The sequence below is a fragment of the Aotus nancymaae genome, unplaced genomic scaffold (genome assembly GCF_030222135.1).
Source record: "Aotus nancymaae isolate 86718 unplaced genomic scaffold, 86718_ANA_hifiasm-v0.15.2.pri h1tg000014l, whole genome shotgun sequence".
In the NCBI taxonomy this organism is placed as follows: domain Eukaryota; kingdom Metazoa; phylum Chordata; class Mammalia; order Primates; family Aotidae; genus Aotus; species Aotus nancymaae.
This window is the reverse complement of record NW_026988425.1, coordinates 17,100,320-17,119,875: the sequence shown is the minus strand read 5'-3', so window position 1 is coordinate 17,119,875 and position 19,556 is coordinate 17,100,320. Positions and strand designations below refer to the sequence as shown.

Here is a 19,556-nt window from a genome sequence, read left to right as displayed (position 1 = left end):
ATCACACCACTGCACTCCAGCCTAGTTGACAGAGACCCTGTCTCAAAAAAAAAAGAAGTCGGGCACAGTGGCTCATACCTGTAATCCCAGCACTTTGGGAGGCTGAGGCAGGCAGATCACAAGGTCAGGCGTTGGAGACCAGCCTGGCCAATATGGTGAAACCCCGTCTCTACTAAAAATACAAAAGTTAGCTGGGCATGGTGGTGGGTGCCTATAGTCCTAGCTACTCCAGAGACTGAGGCAGGAGAATTTCTTGAACCCAGGAGGCAGAGGTTGCAGCGAGCTGAGATCACACCATTGCACTCCAGCCTGGGTGACAGAGTAAGACTCTGTCTCAAAAAGAAACGTTTTACTTATAAGCATTGGCTTCTTGTCCTCATGTTTTCCTAGTGTCTGCATAGACATCTGGCTATTTGGCATCTCAGGGCATTTCTAGACCAAGATCTCTCACCCTTGGCACTCTTGGCATTTTGGGTAGTATTCGGTAGTACGAATGGTGTCTAGCAGCATTCCTGGCCTCTGCCTGTTTAATGCCAGGCAGCACCCTTCTCCTCTCTTCCAAATTCTAACAACCAAAAATGTTTCCAGGTGTTGCCAAGTGTCCCCAGCAGTGGTGGGAGTGAGGGGGTGGGGAGGAGATTGAGAACCTCTACTCTAGACAAAATGCCAAGCTAATGTGAGAGGAAGATGCCGCGATTGAGAAAATCTGCATGTCATCTATCGATTAGGATTTTATTTTTCATTTTAATTTCCCTTCAGTTGGAAAAGTTAGGTTTTAAGACTGGGGGTTCCTAATGACTTGTAATAAAAGAAATCTGTGCATAAGCCTCTTCTGCAAGTTATTTTTTTCAATCGTGTTGATCATTTTCTTTTGTTCTGCACGTGTGCCAGTCCAGTTCATCATGTGACCAGTGGTTTGTACTTCCTGCTCTAAGAACAGTTTGTTCTCAGGCATCATTTTATCCAAGTGGATTTCTTTTCTGTTAATCCTTCATGTTTTGCTCATTCCTTACCTCCTTTTCCATGGCTTATGTTCCATTAAAGTAACTCAGTTTGTTTCAACTTGTGATTTTTAGAAAAACATCTTGTGGGTTTTTTTCTGTTTGTGTGTGTGTGTGTGTGTGTGTGTGTGTGTGTGTGTGTTTTTTTTTGAGACGAGTCTCTTGCTCTGTCACCATACTGGCACAATCTTGGCTCACTGCAACCTCTGTCTCTCGGGTTCAAACAATTCTCCTGCCTCAGCCTCCCAAGTAGTTGGGACTACAGGTGCCTGCCACCACATCTGGCTAATTTTTGTATTTTTTTTTAGTAGAAACAGGGTTTCACTGTGTTGGCCAGGATGGTCTTGATCTCCTGACCTTGTGGTCCACCCACCTCGGCCTCCCAAAGTGCTGGATTACAGGCATGAGCCACTGCACCTGGCTAGAAAAACATCTTGTTACTATATTGTGGCCCTTGTTTCTTTCAGGAAAAGTTCTGTAAAAATAATCCCCCCTCCCCCGACTTTTTTTTTGAGCTCGAGTCTCGCCCTGTCAATCGAGGCTGGAGTGCAGCAGTGCCATCTCGTCTCACTACAACCTCTGCCCCCTGGGTTCAAGTGATTCTCATGCCTCAGCCTCCTGAAGAGCTGGGATTACAGGCTCACACCACCACACCTGGCTAATTTTTGTGTTTTTAGTAGAGATGGGATTTCATCATGTTGGCCAGGTTGTTCTCAAACACCTGGCCTCAAGTAATCTGCCTGCCTCGGCCTCCCAAAGTGCTGGGATTACAGGCGTCAGCTACTGTGCCCAGCCAATAATCTCATTCTTTAAACTTAGAGTTTTTTTTCCTGCTATATAACCTTGCATGACTAATACCCTGTTAATTGTTGCACACAGAGGTGACTTTTGATAGTTCAAGACTCTCTCAAGAAATTCTTCAGTAAGATTGTGGGTCTCATTAATCCTTTGAAATCTTTCCAAATTAAATCAGGTGTTCATTCACCCAATAATGTATTAAGACACTAGAATGCAGGGGCTGGGTCTGTTTCTCTCCTCCTTAGGGTTTCTCCTTTAATGTTAATCCATCAGGCTGCCCCTGAATACCTGATGTAATTATCACCCTCCTCCCCGCCATACTCCTTAGTCCACCCTTACTTTCATTAAGTTTCGTGACATCCATCACCACCTGTGATACTATCTACTTACTTGTTACTTGTTCTTTATTTCCCTCCCCTGAATTGGAATATAAGCTCAATCCCCAATGCCTAGAACACACCAGCAAAAAATTTTTAAAAATTTGCTTGAATGAGTGGATTTTCTAAATTTCTAAATTTTTTTCTCCATAGAAATTACTTGCTTGACTCATTTATTTATTTTTCAACTTGTATTTTAAGTTTAGTGGTACCTGTGCAGGATGTGCAGGTTTGTTACGTAGGTAAACATGCGACATGGTGGTTTGTTGCACAGACCAACGCATCACCTACGTCTTAAGCCCAGCATCCATTAGCTGTTCTTCCTGAGGCTCTCCCTAAATTTCTAAATGTATCAGACACTTGTTTAGCATCTTCTGAATGCCAGACTATGTTCTAAGATCTTTACAAACTTGAGCCCACCTCTGAATGGATGGTTATCCTTGCTTTTCCTCCACAAATGCAATTTTATCTATTATTCTAACTCTTTTTTTTTTTTTAGTAATCATTCTTTTGAGCAGCAGCAATCCTATATCTCGGCATAACGTTTCTTTTTTTCTGTTCCCAGCCTCCTGTTTTATTCATATAACTATTGTCTCCCATCACAATTCTGTCTTCCTGTGGTCCCGACAGGGAGTGGTTCTAGTTCTCTTGATTCTCCCAGCCCTGGAATGGGCATGTGTGATGTGCTCTTGAAAACAGGAGGAAAGGAGGTCAAATGTATGAAGGTGGGGAACTCAGGTTTATAGGTAATCGCTGTATTTTTCAAAACATCTTACATTTATGTTATATGTTTTGTATAGTATATATGTATAATATGTATAAGATGTCTTTACATATATATGCAATGTTTTATATATGTATAATGTATAATATATAAGATGTTTTCTATATGCATTATGTGATATATATGTATAAAATATATATAAGGGGTGTGTGTGTGTATGTATATATCTCATGACTGAATGTTTACATTCTATGTAAACATTTCATTGTCTTTTTTGATGCACTGGGAACAGCAAGGCAATGCATAGCCCAAGTGAACAGTTCAGAGCTGGAAACCATCACTGAAAACTACGGCTATTACCTGTAAACCTAAGTTCCCCACCTTCGTACATTTGACTTCCTTTCCTCCTATTTTCAGGTGCGCGTTATACATGCCCATTCCAGGGCTGGAAAATCAAGAGAACTAGAACCATTCCCTCTCAGGACCACAGGAAGACAATTATTATGGGAGACAATAGTTACATATTATACATATATACATATGTAATTATACATATATACGTATGCAAAACATCTTATATGTTGTATATATTATATGTTTTATATAGATATATATGTATAATATATAATATATAACATGTTTTATATATGTATAATATATAAGATATATAATATATAAGATGTTTTATATATGTAACGTACACATTATATATAATATGTGTAATGTACACATTACATATATGCAAAATATAAAATAACTAGTGTCTATGTTTTGTAGTGTCTAAGTATCATGTATGATTTTTCCAGAAAGCAGAATATGTATCAATATAAATACAAGTAAAAATCCTAATATTCTAAATCTTCAAAATCTGGATTTCTCAGTATACCTAGAGTGAGAGTTGGAAGCTGTTTGTGTTCACGTTGAGGACTCCCTGGTGGTGACAGGGAGCTGGTTGTGCTGGCTTCGGTGCCCTGTCTTCTTGCCTAGAAGAAAATCTGGGAAGGGAACTTGAGTTGTGCTGGCAGGAGCCTTGAGCCAGCAGAGTGAGATGAGACCTCTGGTGTGTGCCGGGAGCAGGCAGGTGGCACGGGTTCTTTTTTATACTACTTGGTTGACTGAGAGTTGACCAGTAGGCAAGTTCTGTTTCTGCCCCACCTCCTGGCTGGCACTTTCTTTGGAAGACCCAAGTACGTGTCTGGTTGCAGCTCTTCTGAAAACGTGCCTAGATTGGCATCATGGGGATGTGGCGTGCTGGGAGTGGGCAGGGCGTTCTAGCTGTTTAATTTCTGGGAATTTCTAGGTTGCTCCAAGGGTACTTCGACTCTAGCCTAAGTTTCTGTTTCTTAACTTTCTTCTATGGTGTTGATGACTTAAAACAAAGGGACTACATGTTCCTTCACACTTGAATGTCCTTGTGCCTTCGTTAACACCTTGTTATTCTGAAGTACTTCTACCCTGCTCCCTGGGTGGCCCCAGGCCTCTGCCAGCTCTGTGGGGCTCATGTGGCTTGATTGGCCACCTTGCCATGAGGTGGGGCCACCAGGACTGTCTCCTCTCCTGGTAGATGTCTGAGTCCAGGAAGTGACTGGGGACAGTGGCTTTTCCTCATAAGAGATGGGTGGGTCCCTGCCTTGGCCTTGAGCACTTTCTCAGGACTGGCTTGACTAACTCTTATGGTTCATGTGGCAGAAATGCTACTGCTGAAGTTGTAATTTTTCTCTAGAAAAATGAAACATGTCATTTGTCACGGCGTATGAAATCCATTGGATTGGTACTTCTGCATCTCTTAGTGTGTCCTTCTCCTTTGCGATAACCGACCATTTGTTGCCATGTAGGCAGCCAGTCAGTATTTCAAAATAGCCTCTCCAGTGAAAACGATCCACACGTATGATTGCAGAAGATTGTTTTGTGTGTACACATGCACACGCTAGTGTGTGTGTCTGAAGGCTAAACACTTTTCACGTTATTTACATCCTTGCTTTTTTTTTAAACTCTCTTGATGTTTTGATTTTACTTAAAGGAGGACTGTAATCCAAGTATTCAAAAACTACCCGCTAGAGTGAATGAGTAAATATGGAGTGGAACTCCGCAATCAAATGGTTTTGTTACTGCTTGAGTTTGTAAAGCTTGTCAAGCTTCAGTCAACAGATGGAGTTGAATGTGATGTGGTTAATCCTGAACCAATCACTTAGGATGAAGAGCACTGAGTAGACATTAGAAATCCATACAAATTCAGCAATCTGGCAGTACCAGAGTCAACTTACGTACATGCTACAACATGTCTGTAGCACTCATTGCTGTTCTGGGAATTTTAAAGAAGATAGGATGTTGAGCAAACAAACAAACAAAAATTTTATTTAAATCAGAATGCATTTGTTCTGCCTAGAGATCACACAAATGCCATATATCCTGGTTGAAAGAGAATATTGTCCAAGGAGATTTTCTAAATATTCTTGTGATGATGTGTTCCAGTCTTTGAACAGATGTATCGACTATTTATATAATAAATATGAATGTATATAATATTTAAAGTACTCAAATTAATACTTTAATGGAACAACTATCATAAATCTTCGAGATTATCATATGATTCAATATGAAACATTATGTAGGGTAACCAAATTACTTTCTAAAACTTACAGAAAGTTTCTTAATTGTTAATGATTTATATGAAATGGAGAAATAATGCAGAGACATGAACTATAAGTTTATAATTTCTGTGACTCCCAAAAGATGGTCTGTATCTTTTAGGAACACCTTACAGCAATCATCAAAATAATTGCTTCTTTTAGAAATCTATAGGTGACATCGGGGCTCTGTGACTCATGCCTGTAATCCCAGCACTTTGGGAGGCCAGGACAGGTGGATTGCAAGACCAATGTGGGCAACATGACAAAACCCTGTATCTACAAAAAATGCAAAAATTAGGTGGCTGGTGGTGCACGCCTCCCAGCTACTCAGGAGGCTGAGGTGAGAGGATCACTTGAGCCTGGGATGTGGAGGCTGCAGTGAGCTATAATCATGCCACTGCAGTCCTGCCTCGGTGACAGAGTGAGATCATGCCTCAAAACAGAAAAGTGTGTGCGTGCGCACACACACACACACACAAAGCGAGAGAGAGAAATATATAGGTGACGTAAAGAAAATGAAAAAGATTTTTGCGATATATTTTTTATTGTCCAATTCAGAATCTTTTTTGCTGGAATTATACTGAGATTGTATTGTCAGTTTGAGAAACTTGTGTGGAAAATCACTTACTGCTGATAACTAAATCATTGAATTCCTCTCCCTCCCTCAGGTATTCACTTACAAGCAGAGCACAATTACCCACCAGAAGGTGACTATCATGCACCCCACGAACGAGGCGGGTGTGGATGACATGGCGTCCTTGACAGAGCTCCATGGCGGCTCCATCATGTATAACTTATTCCAGCGGTATAAGAGAAACCAAATATATGTAAGTTCCACTTGTAATTCCTTTAGAAAGATCCTCATGTTTGAGTGAATGCTGATTTTTGTTTTCAGAGAGTATTTCCTGCCTTTAGAGAAGTCTTGTTAATCTCAGTAAAAACTATGTTTTTAAGGGATTTGCCAAATTCGAAACTTGGGTGAACACATCATGTTTTCCTAGAGTTTATTGCCTAGATTTTATTAGTCGGCATTTACTTTCTGTTGAAGGGTCTTCTGCACGTCGAGGTGGTTTGACCTTGCTTCTTGTGAATACACTCTGTTGAGTTCTAAGTGTTCTGCTAGGGAAAGAAGTCATGGAGTTGTTGGGCTGCGTGAGGGAAAATGTTGCCTTGTAGACATGAGTACTTGAGCATAAGCTGCCTTTTCTGGACTTTTCTCTTTCTATGGATTTTCAGTTATTTTTCTGGCTCTGGGAGCCCACTCTAGGGGGATACTAGCATTCGAGGGAACCCATCTTTCTAAGTTGTGGGATTCCCGTTTGCTATTTTGAATGGAGAAATACAGAAAAAGTGGTCATACACATTTTTCTCTCAACTTCTATGAAATGTGTCTATACCTCTATTATAAAATGATATTTAAAAATCACTTCTGTAATAAATTTTTGACATTAAAGTACAGATACTTGGCTGGGCTCAGTGGCTTATGCCTGTAATCCCAGCACTTTGGGAGGCCAAGATGGGCGAATCAGCTGAGGTCAGAACTTCGAGTCCAGCCTGACCAACATGATGAAACCCCGTCTCTACTAAAAATACAAAAATTAGCCAGGCGTGGTGGTGCACCAGTAATCACAGCTACTCAGGTGGCTGAAACAGGAGAATCGCTTGTACCCAGGAGGCAGAGGTGGCAGTGAGCTGAGATCGCACCACTGCACTCCAGCCTGGGTGACAGAGAGGGACTCTGTCTCAGGAAAGAAAAAAAAGAAAAAGAAGACATAGATACTCTGTTATCTGTCGAGATCAGTTGACCTGCAGATTTTCTCCACTTTTCCATCTGTTTGTTTGCAAGTCTTCATAGGAAGCTAAAGGTAACTGGCTATATATGTTTATTTCTCTTGTCCAGCTCAAATTTATGTAATTTTTTAAGCCAAAATTATAATACTTTAAAAACTCTTGATCTTTTAATAATTTTTATTCTTTAGGAGTTACATTTCTCTTTGCCACTATGTTTGTGATTATGATTAATAATAAATCAGCCTTGGCCGGGTGCGGTGGCTCACGCCTGTAATACCAGCACTCTGGGAGGCCAAGGCGGGCGGATCATCTGGTCAGGAGTTCAAGACCAGCCTGACCAACATGTTGAAACCCTCTCTCTGCTAAATAGAAAAATTAACCGGACATGATGGCACACGCCTGTAATTCCAGCTACTCAGGAGGCTGAGACAGGAGAATCGCTTAAACCCAGGAGGCAGAGGTTGCAGTGAGCTGAGATTGCGCCACTGTACTCCAGCCTGGGTGACAGAGCAAGACTCCGTCTCAAAAAAAAAAAAAATCAGTCTTAAAATGGATAGTAGGTGCTGAGACTCACGGCATACTTAATATTCAGGTTCTTCCAATTTATCTACCCTTAGACTGGGAAAGAAGAGCTGGGCAAGATAAAGAATTAGATATTATGGATTTAATTGCTTAATCTTCCTCAGTTAAAAAAAAAAGATCATATTTGCCTTTTTTTTTTAACACTGTAAAAGTGTCATTTTCGTCAGATTGACCTAATGTTTGCCAAATGTTTTCAAATAGCCCTGTCCAGAGAAATTCAATCATGCTGTAGTCCTCTGACTTGCTGAGCTAGCTTGTCCTCAGTCTTTGATTAAAATATTTTCCATATAATCAGAAAAGGTAATGTTTATACATGTTTGTGTGAAAATGGCGATGCAGTCTAAGTTTTGCGTGAGCTGGCATAATGTGCATTTATTTCTCTGTTCCTGTCTCAAAAATCTCCTTGTACTACCTCTTTCCCATAGAATACTCACTGAATAGGTACCTACGTGACCACTGCACTATGCATGTGTTTTTATTATTAAATATTTGACACTGTCATGTAACTGCGTAGCAGTTGCTTTGCTAGGTTTGTCAAGGACTTATTTTGTCTTCCTTGAGCCAAGGACACTGCCGGGCACCTGGTAGTTGTGCAATAAATGTTTATAAAATAAATGCCATCCTTATTACAAATAGTCTTGTAGTTGATAAAATGTGAACCTGGATTTTAAAATTTGTTATTTATATGTCTCTTGTAGGTGCAGATAGGTTGAATACACCTAATCCCCAAACCCCAAATCCAAAATGCTCCAAAATCCAAGACATTTTGTATTATGATATGATGCTGAAAAGCAATGCTCATTGGGGAGGATTGTGGATTTTGAATTTGGGATGATTAATGAGTACACATTATACAAATATTCCAAAATAAAAAAAACTGAAATCCACAACACTGCCGGGCACGGTGGCTCACGCCTATAATCTCAGCACTTTGGGAGGCCGAGACGGGCAGATCATGAGGTCAGGAGTTTGAGATCAGTCCCTGGCCAACATGGTGAAACCCTGTCTCTACTAAAAATACAAAATTTAGCCGGGCATGGTGGCACGCACCTGTAATCACAGCTACTCGGGAGGCTGAGGCAGAAGAATTGCTTGAACCTGGGAGGCGGAGGTTGCAGTGAGCTAAGATCGCGGCCGTTGCACTCCAGCCTGGGTGACAGAGTGAGACTCCATCTCAAAAAAAAAAAAAAGAAATCCACATTTTTTGTCCCAGGCATTTCACATTAGGATGCTTAACCTGTGTTTTCAAACTTATACTTTTCTGTCATTAGAGAAAAGATACAAGTTCTTTTTTTTGTAATGGTGTCTTGCTATGTTGCCCAAGCTAGACTCAAACTCCTGAGCTAAAGAATCCTCCTGCCTTAGCCTCCTGAGTCCCTGGGATTACAGGCACATGCCAGCATGCCCACCTAGACACAGGTTCTACTGTACATTTTCAATAGTCAACTAGAAGGAAAAAAACTACCCGATGGGTTTAAAGGCAGACCCTTTTAAACGCTTTTTTTTTTTTCTTTTCCTCTTTTCATGATAATGATGTTAAACCTGATAGCTAAAGTGCCCAATAAATACTGTGAATAAGATCTTGGTCTTGGAATAGGGTCATTTTCTTCCTAAGGGGAAACTGGCAGGATTTTATGCATCCAATTTGCAGTTCAGTTCAGTTAATTAGGCCATTATAGACCTTCCATTTGAGGCTTGCAAAATTGTATTATTATTCATAAAGCAGCCACCATGATTTTTTAAATTATCATTGAAGCCGTTTACCAGAGATGACAGCATCTGTTGGACGTTTCTCGCATCGAGACAAGACCGCCACCTGTCAGAACAGCCACCGCTTCTCCACATTTGATCCTGGCTTGGAGCAATGCCTGTCTATACCTTTGAAAGAGAAAAAAAAAAGCCAGGCGTGGTGGCTCACGCCTGTAATCCAAGCACTTTGGAGGCCAAGGGCGGATCACCTGAGGTCGGGAGTTCAAGACCAGCCTGACCAACATGGTGAAACCCCATCTTAAAAAAAATAAAAGAGAAAGAAAAATAAAATTAATTGAATTTTTCCAGAGATGTTACATTAGTTTTCTGATGCTGCATAACCAATTATCATAAGTGTACCAACTTAAAAGAAAAAAGCTACTTTCTTAGGATTCTGTACGTCAAAAGTCCCATAGGTCTCACCAGTGGAAATCAAGGTGTCAGCAGAGCTGTGTCTGTTCCCAGAGGCTCAAGGGGGAGGATCAATTTCCTGCTCATTACAGCTATTGGCTGAATTCAGTTACTTACAGTTGTAGGACTAAGGTGTCCTTGTTTTCTTGCTGACTGTCACCTCAAGGCTGTTCCCAGCTTCTAGGGGCCATCCACCTTCCCTGGTCCCCTGATCTGTGGCTCCCTTTGTTCGTCTTCATTGCCAGTAACCATGCATTGCATCCGTCCTGTGGCTTCAAATCTTTCCTCCTTCTCCTCTACTCTCTTCTCTCTCTCTGACTGCAGCCAAGAAAAGCTGTCCACTTTTAAGGCCTCACGTGATTAGATTGGGCCACGCTGGATCATCTCCCCATCTCAGGTTTCATAACCTTAATCACCTGTGCAGAGCACCTTTGCCATGTGACATTACCTAGTACAGGCCCTGGGAGGAGTGTGGATGGATGTCTTTGCAGAAGGAGCTGTTATTCTGCCCAACATAGGTGCCTTTATTTTTTATTTTTTTATTTTTTTGAGACAGGGCCTCACTCTGTCACCTGGGCTGGCATTTCACATTAGGATGCTCAACCTATGTTTTCAAGCTCATACTTTTCTGTCAGTAGAGAAAAGATACAAGTTCTTTTTTTTGTAATGGTGTCTTGCTATAGTGAATGCAGTGACATGATTGCTGTTCACTGCAGCCTCTAACTCCTGGGCTCAAGTGATCCCCCCACCTGAGTGTATATACAGGACTATAGTATATAGGGCTGTAGGTGTGAGCCACTGCACTTGGTTAATTTTTTTTTTAAGTTTTTTGTTCTAAATTTTAAAAAATTGCTGTGTGGCGCAGGCTGGTCTTGAACTCCTGGGCTCAAGTGATCCTGGCACCTGAGCCTTCCAAAGTGTTGGGATGACAGGCCCGAACCTCCGCATCCAGCCAGGTACTCTCCTTAAGTCTTATCATTGAGGAGGGACTCCTGTGGCGTTTTCCCCCCCACTGGCGTCTGGATGTTGCATTATTTGTTGACTCTGTGTTCTGAGCTGGCACGTTCCACGGGATGCTGGCGAGTGTCTCATCTCCAGGTAGGGAGGCTGCCGTTCTCTGCGAAGGAGGACTGTTACCTTTTTCTCCTTGGAGACTGGGATTTTTATCTGAGAACTTTGTCAGAAACCAGGAAAATATTTGTTCCCGTAGCTTTTGGCATCTTTATTGAAATGGAGTAGAGCGTGATAAAAAGGTAAAAGCACTCAGAATAGCCAAGTTAGAGTTGATCCCCCCTTTTCTTCACTAACCTCCTCTTTGGCTCTGTATTGATAATTTAATCTTTCTGAACATCAGTTTTTAACATGTGTGTGTTTTAAGAGGTCAGATATCATAATCCCTCAAACTGACAGGGGTGTTTTAAAGTAAAATAAGTGAAAGCTCTGAAACTTTAACCTTTGTACCTTTCTCTCCGTCTTCTCCATCTCACAGCAACAAGTGTTTATTTAGAAAGTTCCTGCCTTGAACTTGGCTCCATTTTAAGGGGGATTTGGAAGAAGTTTACAACACCATCCCTAGTCTCAAAGCTTGCAGTTTAGTGGAGATAACACCAAGGCCAGCTCCCAGCACACGGCCTTGGATGGCTGAAGGGTCACTGAGGGTTGAGTTATGTGAGGACGCAGGCTTGGGTTTGACTGTGCTTATGAAGCCCCTGAACCTTATCGCTGGGCCCTTGAGCTGTTCCTGTGGGTGCATCCCTGTCCAGGCTTGTCCTTGAGGAGATCAGAGGCCGTACCGAGTTTGATGCCAGTGTCCATAGGTCTGGACTACGTGGTTTGGCTGCAGTGCCTGGGTTAGAGACGCTCTGCGCTGGCTGTAACTGCCTGTGCAGAAGCGCCCCGCCTTCTGTGCCCCTGCTAACTTCTCTAACTGGAACTCCCAGGCTCTTCCTGCCTGAGGCTTCACCTCACCAGCCTTACCCTTCCTCTGGTCACTTCAAGATCAGAGCCCTGCTTAGCTCCCACTGCCCGGCCAGGGACCCCAGGCTTCCACCCTGAACCTCTTGGCTATGGGTTTGCTGCCTAGAGGGGAGGGGGTTGGCTCTCTCCTGATTGCCCCCTTCCTTGGAGAGGGTCTGATGAGGGCCTGGACTTCCTTCATCTCCTGCCACTGCCTGCTAAGATCTGGTAAGAACAGATATACACCCACTGAGAAGAGGAGCAGGGTGTGTGTTTGTTGTACACAGATATACCCTATGCATGGCTGAGAAATTGCTGTGGAGGAGATGATGGTGCTGACACTAGAAATGCATGAGGTCATCAGGGTTGGGTAGAAAGCTGGGCGCGATGGCTCACGCCTGTAATCCCAGCACTTTGAGAGGCTGAGGCAGAAGGATTGCTCGAGCCCAGGAGTTCAAGACCAACCTGGGCAATCTGGCGAAGTCCTGTCTCTACAAAAGATTACAAAATTAGCCAGTTGTGGTGGGGTGCATCTGTAGTCCCTTCTACTCAGGGGAGGGACTGAGCTAGGGAGGTTGAGGCAGCAGTGAGCCAAGATTGTGGCATTGCACTCCAGCCTGGGCGACAGAGCAAGACCCTGTCTCAAAATAATAATAATAAAAAAAAGAGTTGATGAGAAGGAAAAGCCAGTGACCACCGTCCAGGAAGTGGGAGAGATGAGAGTGAATTTGCTATGGGCTCACTGCAGCGGGAGAAGGCTACCTTTGCTCATCGAATCAGATGCTTGCTGGGGAACGTGCAGAAATTAGGTGGGATGGGCAGCCTGGGATTAAAGGACTGGTTCCCAGCCTAGGATGATTCCACCCTGGGGACATTTTGCAATATCTGAAAGACATTTTTGGTCTCATAGCTATGGTTGGGGGATGCTAATGGCATCTACTGAGTAGACGCCAGGGATGCTGCGAAACGTACCAGAGTGCCTGGGGCAGCTGCCACAGCAGAGTCATCTGACCTAAGATGTCAGTGGCGCCAGAACAATCCCTTCCCCACTTAGAGCTCACCTGGAAAGTCTGGAGTTGATGGTCCACAGACCCCACTATGTTTTAGAGACAGGATCTCACTCTGTCACCCAGGCCGGGGTGCAGTGATGCGATCATAGTTCTTTGCAGCCTTGACCTCCCAGACTCTAGTGACCCTTTCACCTCAGCCTCTAGAGTAGCTGGGACTAGAGGCACGCACCACCACGCCCAGCTAATTTTTAAATTTTTGTCAAGACTGGGATCTCGCTTTGTTGCCCAGGCTGGTCTTGAACTCTTGACTTCAAGCCACCCTCCCACCTGACCTCCCAAAGTGCTGGGATTTATAGGCATGAGCCACCACACCCAGCCTGTTAAAGGTTTCTGAAAGAAGAATGTCTCTAAGAAAAATTTCAGAAGATTTAAGAGGGAAATGATACGGATGAGACGAGAGGACAGATGGCCCTGACAGCGCTGCAGTAATTCACTGGGGGAGGGATGAGGTTTTAGACCAGGGTAGAGGTGGGGGAAAAGTCATGGGACTGTGTGGAGGGAGGTGAAGGAAGAGGCTACATGTCACTGTCTCCTGGTCTTAATCAAGCCCAGTGGCTGTGAAAACGTGGCACTTACTGTCCTGGAAGCTCCTGGGCAGAGTGAGAACAAGTGGTTTTTGGGCGCCTGTCTTCTGTCTTCCTGTGCTCTCTGGCCCTGGATCATCTCAAATTGTTATGTACCCAGCATCTAAGCAGTGTTGACAAGAGCAGGAGAGGTTTCTGTTGTACCGAAGGCAAGCTCTGTGGCCGGAGTGGAAGGGCTGCCAGGTTCCGAGGTGTGGCAGTTTTGTTTCCTGCTGAATGGAAGAGAAGCACATTCTCTTCATTATAGGGATTGTGGAGCTCTGGGTCAGTTGCACAGAGGCGACTCCTCTCCCAGGCTCTAAGGAGTAGTTCAAAACCACATCATGGGGAGAGCTGCGGGGAACTTGAGCGCACGCTTGCAATTATGGTGTAGAGGCTGGCGACAGAGGAAGCTCTTCCCTGTTCCACCCAGCCCTTCGGTTAGTTTGTTGGTCTTGCCGAACAAACAGCACAGAGATCAGAATCAAAGGAGCCCATTTGAAGAAGTGGGGCTGTGTCTAAAGATAAATGCTTCTGTAAGCACGAACCATGCTTCACAGCTGATGTATTTTTAGGTGTTTCAAAAATATCCTCCTTGGGTTAGGTGGCATTCCAGCCCAAATCTGCAAATGTGTTTGATGTTGCTTCTGAATTAACTTTGAAGCCTGCATCTGGCATTAAAAAATGTGTTAGCAGGCATCAGCCAGTGAAAGGCCTATTGATTTCAGCAGGCGGTTGAGCCGAGTTCACCTGCAGGGAAGTCACGGCCTGCTTGCCATGTAAAGACTGGGCGTACCTGCCACGGAGCGTTTGGGGACCTTGCAAATTGAAATCTGTGTTTCATTTTCTTGAGTTCAGTCTTCCCAAAGTAGACTTCGTTGGCCTGTTTCCATCTTTTTCCGAGGCTCGTGTCAAGTAACAGTGCGCCTCACACGAAGGCAGCGTGGCCTGAAGACTGCGCGGTTGGTTAGTACTGTCTCACTTTGGGCTCCTCTTGCAACAGACGAACGCAGTGTAGTTTCTCAGGACTTTCTGGTTTTTTGGCTTTTTTTTTTTCACGTGAAATCAAGACTTGTAGCCAAAGGGTAATTGTAACCATCCGTCTGACTATATGTATTTTAAAACTTTACCAAACATTGATGCTCTGGAGTGGCTGCTTCCACATCAGCACAGGAGAGTGGCAATTTGGAAGCTGTTTTTTGTGGATTTTTTTTTCTTCTTTGTCTCTCCTTGAGTTTAGATTTCCTTCAAGGCCGGGCGCGGTGGCTCATGCCTGTAATCCCAGCACTTTGGGAGGCCGAGGCAGGCGGATCATGAGGTCAGGAGTTCGAGACCAGCCTGGCCAACATGGTGAAACCCCGTCTGTACTGAAAATACAAAAATTAGCTGGACATGGTGATGTGAACCTGTGGTAGTCATAGCTCACCACAGCCTCCAACTCCTGTGCTCAAGCAGTCCTCTTACCTCAGCTTCCCAAGTAGCTGGGACTGTAGGTACATGCCATCACACCCAGCTAATTTTTTGTATTTTTAATTTTTTGTACAGATGGAGACTGTTACATTGCTCAGGCTGGTCTCGAATTTATGGCCTCAAGCGATTCTCCCACTTCGGCCTCCTAACATGCTGGGATTAGAGGCATGAGTTACTATGCCTGGCTGAAATGTTTCTAATTGTTTAATTGGACAATGTCAAACAATTTGGTTACATAGAAGGTAGTGGGCAAGGCCAGGCGTGGTGACTCACACCTGTAATCCCAGCACTTTGGGAAGGCAAGTTGGGCAGATCACAAAGTCAGGAGGTCGAGACCAGCCTGACCAACATGGTGAAACCCTGTCTCTACTGAAAATACAAAAATTAACTGGGTGTGGTGGTGCGCACCTATAATCCCAGCTACTGAGGAGGCTGAGGCAGGAGAATTGCTTGAACCCAGGAGACAGAGGTTGCAGTGAGCCAAGATTGCACCACTGCACTCCAGTCTGGGGCACAGAGCACTAGAACACAGTTAAAGCATTAATGTATTGGGTGGATTGGTGGTGAAATTGTATGTCCTCAGCATTGCGATGCTGATGCCGCCTTGCCTGGTTACTAGGCTCTGTGTAGGCTCCAATGACTGCTTGCAGGGGTGGCTTGTTGAAAGATTGAATAAATGAAAGGCACCTCATTAATCTCATTGATTAGTGAAGACAGACACAGGCAAGCCATGGGCTATAGCTCAGGGTGGCAATGGGTATGATAAAAATACTTATATGGGAGCACAAAGAAGGAGCATCAGAATGAGGAGGAAATGAGAAGGTCAGAAAATGCTTCCTTGCTGAGGCACTATTAATAGTTGGCCTAAGTTTTAAGCATTTGTAGAGGAATTTGGCCAAGAAGGAGGGTGGCTGTCCTGGCAGCGGATCATCACATAGAAAAACAGGAAACGGCATGATGTGTTTAATATCCAACGCAGAACATTCTAGATGGCAGAGCAAAGGTTGCATGCCACTGGCTGGCAAGGCGGTCGAGAGCAGCAGAGGAAGGATGGGCTCTGTGCAACTCAATGAGCTTGAATGGACTCAGGAAAAGTGTAGGGGTCAACTTGAAGCATGCTTTTTGGGGAAGACTCCCTTGGCCACAGCGTAGTGGCTGAGAAAGGAGGGGCTCCCAGTTAGGAGTTAGTGTGTGAGGTACTAAGAGATAGATGCTAAGTGTTTAACTGGGTTTGGGGGGCAAGTAAGCTGACATTCTATAGGATTAGTGGATTACTCATTTGGGTAGGCTGTGGTGCCATTTGTCAAGTTGTAACTGTGTGTGAAGTAACAGGTGTTTGGGGGAGGTTAGCCCTGTCTGTTGAATTTGAGCCAGTGGGCCATGAACATATGGATCTGTAACTTACAGCTGAAGTTGCACTCAAGATATTTAGAAAGTAAGTCACTGCCATATTTAGCCGAGATGTTTGAGAGAGAAGGAAAAGGGGGGATGGTGAGTACGAAATAAATCTATATAATGGATCTCACTTCTTAACAATTCTTCCCTTTAGCTGCCATAGCACGGACTTTAAATAACCCATTTCCCCAGTGCATTTCAAATTGTATCATCTACATCCAGTTTTTCAGGACCACATGACAAAAAGCAGTGTGGTATTTTCATTAACCATAGCGATGCTACATACCTCTGGTTTATGTAGCACAGAGCGGTCATGTGGGGTAACAGAGGATGCCTTGTTGTTACTGATCAGAATCTTAGTCCCAGGGGAGTGAAGCAGTGCCAGGGAAAGTGCTTCAGGGTTGTGGACTTGGTGTCTTTGACTTGATCAAACCATGCTGTTTAGATGAGTTACTCCTGCTTTGGGATTGTGACATCCAACCTGGGTCCCTTGGTCTCTATAAGCACACTTTATATAAGGCCACTGAGTCACTTTACATTTTCTTAGTCGTACTTGATTATTTTTTATTTTTTATTTTTTGAGACGGAGTTTCGCTCTCGTTACCCAGGCTGGAGTGCAATGGCGCGATCTCGGCTCACCGCAACCTCCGCCTCCTGGGTTCAGGCAATTCTCCTCCCTCAGCCTCCTGAGTAGCTGGGATTACAGGCATGCACTACCATGTCCAGCTAATTTTTTGTATTTTTAGTAGAGGCAGGGTTTCACCGTGTTGACCAGGATGGTCTCGATCTCTTGACCTCGTGATCCACCCGCCTCGGCCTCCCAAGATTATTTTTTTTTGAAGTGGAGTCTCACTCTGTGGCCCAGGCTGGAGTGCAGTGACGTGATCTTGGCTCACTGCAACGTCCAGCTCACTGAAACCTCTGCCTCCCAAGTTCAAGCAATTCTCCTGCCTCAACCTCTCCAGTAGCTGGGATTACAGGTGCCTGTCACCATGCTCAGCTAATTTTTTTTTTTTAATTGTTAGTAGAGATGAGGTTTCTCCATGTTGGCCAGACTGGTCTTGAACTCCTGACCTCAAATGATCCACCTCTTTTAGCCTCCCAGAGTGCTGAGATTACTGGTGTGAGCCCCTGCACCCGGCCAGTTATACTTGATTAAAAAAAAAAAGTTATTGGCTATATGTAAGGTATGCAGCATGGTGTTTTGATATACATATGCATGCTGAAGTCAAATGATACTTGATTTTTTGGGGGGTGTGAAATTTGATAGTAGGTGTTATACCCTTAAGCCTTTTGAAAACCTCGACTTGGTAGATTTTGGATCAAAGAAATGAAGTGAGCTTCTCCCAACATTTTTAAGCATTTCATGCTGCAGCTGTTCCAAATTATTAAAATGGGCAAGGAAATGTATTTTGAGGGTAAGTTATGTGGAACTTTTCTGACATGTTTTTATGTGCTTCAAAATAGAATGTACTTTCTATTTCTGAAAAGCCGTTGAACCGATCAGCTTGTTTATTCTTGTGGAATTTGAAATCGAACATGAGGAAACCCGCACCTGGCCCCGCCTCGTGTTTGGGAGCTGCATGTGTCCAGGGTCTTAAACTGTGTGCCATCATCATGGCCATTTGTGGAGTGATAACAGTACCTTTTCACAGAGTGAGAAGCGATGTGAGCCCGCAGCAGATGTTGCCTCATGGCTCTTAGGATTTCTATTTTTTCTTTTCTTTTTGTTTCGAGACAGAGTCTCTTGCCCAGGCTGGAATGCAGTGGCATGATGTCAGCTCACTGCAATCTTTGCCCCCTCCCGGATTCACGAGATTCTCCTGCTCACCCTTCCAAGTAGCTGGGATTACAGGCACCCGCCACCATGCCTGGCTAATTTTGTGTTTTTAGTAGAGACGGGGTTTCACCATATTGGCCAGGCTGGTCTCGAACTCCTCACTTCAAGTAATCTGCTGGCCTTGGCCTCCCAAAGTGCTGGGATTACAGATGTGAGCTACCGCACCCAGCCAGGATTTCTTACCATGCTTTATCTTTGTTACACTTGATGCTTAACAACCTAGCTCTTTCCTCACCTCCCGCTGCCATTTTTATTCACATCACATGTTGAACTTTTCTTATTACTCAGTGAACCTTTTAAACATTCAGCCTATACTTTAGTGACAAAGTCATCCATGCAAAGTGAGGAGTGCGATGGTATGTTTAAGATGAGGGGGATAAGATGACCTTGACTGTCATTATTTTTACCAAGGAACCCTTGACGTTTCAAATAATTTGTCTTTTTTTTTTTTTTTTGAGGTGGGATCTCACTGTATTGCCCAGGCTGGAGTGCAGTGATCATGGCTAATCACAGTCTTGACCTCCCCAGGCTCAGATGATCCTCCCATCTCAGCTTCCCAAGTAGCTGGGACTACAGGCATGCAGTACCGTAAAAAATTAGCTGTACTACTCAGCTAATTCGTATTTTTAGTAGAGATGGGGTTTTGCCACGTTGCCCAGGATGGTCTCGAACTCCTGGGCTCAAGCCATCCTCCTGCCTTGGCCTCCCAAAGTGCTGGGATTACAGGCCTCTGTGCCTGGCCATAATTTGTGTTTCTTGGAATAAATAACTGGGAACTATTACTATGGTTGTTATTTTACATCCCTGTTGTAGCAGGTTCAGAAGTGCCGTTTGTCATGTGTATGGACACAAAGAGTAAAAACCCAGTAGTAAGTGAAGTCCTTCTGTGGGCTGAAGCCCCTCCCCCTCCCCCCTTCAGTGACCTGTTATAAAAATAATTCATTAGGACTTGGGCTGTTGTATCACCTTTTGGTGATTGGATTAAGGGGGTAAGACCCTGAGGGAAATCTCGGAGGAAGGAGCCTTTGTGGAAATCTAGTCGATGCAAGGTGTGGCCCTGAGCAGACCAGGGCAGCACAGATGAAGGGAGTGGGTGGGTAGCTGTGGAGTTCATTGAAAGTGAAACACCCAGAGCATGGAGACGTTGGCCATGCTGATGAGGCTGATGGAGCTCTGTGGGCGGATGGGTGATGGAGAAG

General features: G+C 44.0%; 1 protein-coding gene across 4 annotated transcripts in view; it reads left to right on the top strand.

Moving 5' to 3' along the window:
- The window catches only part of MYO10 (myosin X), a 272,693-nt gene that overhangs the window by 107,578 nt on the left and 145,559 nt on the right, over positions 1 to 19,556 (top strand). For 2 of the 4 annotated variants that reach the window (XM_064375882.1, XM_064375881.1), the window contains exon 3: positions 6,199 to 6,357. In XM_064375882.1, the coding sequence (XP_064231952.1) occupies positions 6,199 to 6,357 (159 nt within the window). Of the gene's footprint in view, positions 1 to 2,846; positions 2,923 to 6,198; positions 6,358 to 12,051; positions 12,248 to 19,556 lie in introns of those variants that run through there. The other 2 variants (XM_064375883.1, XM_064375884.1) reach the window with 2 other exon arrangements.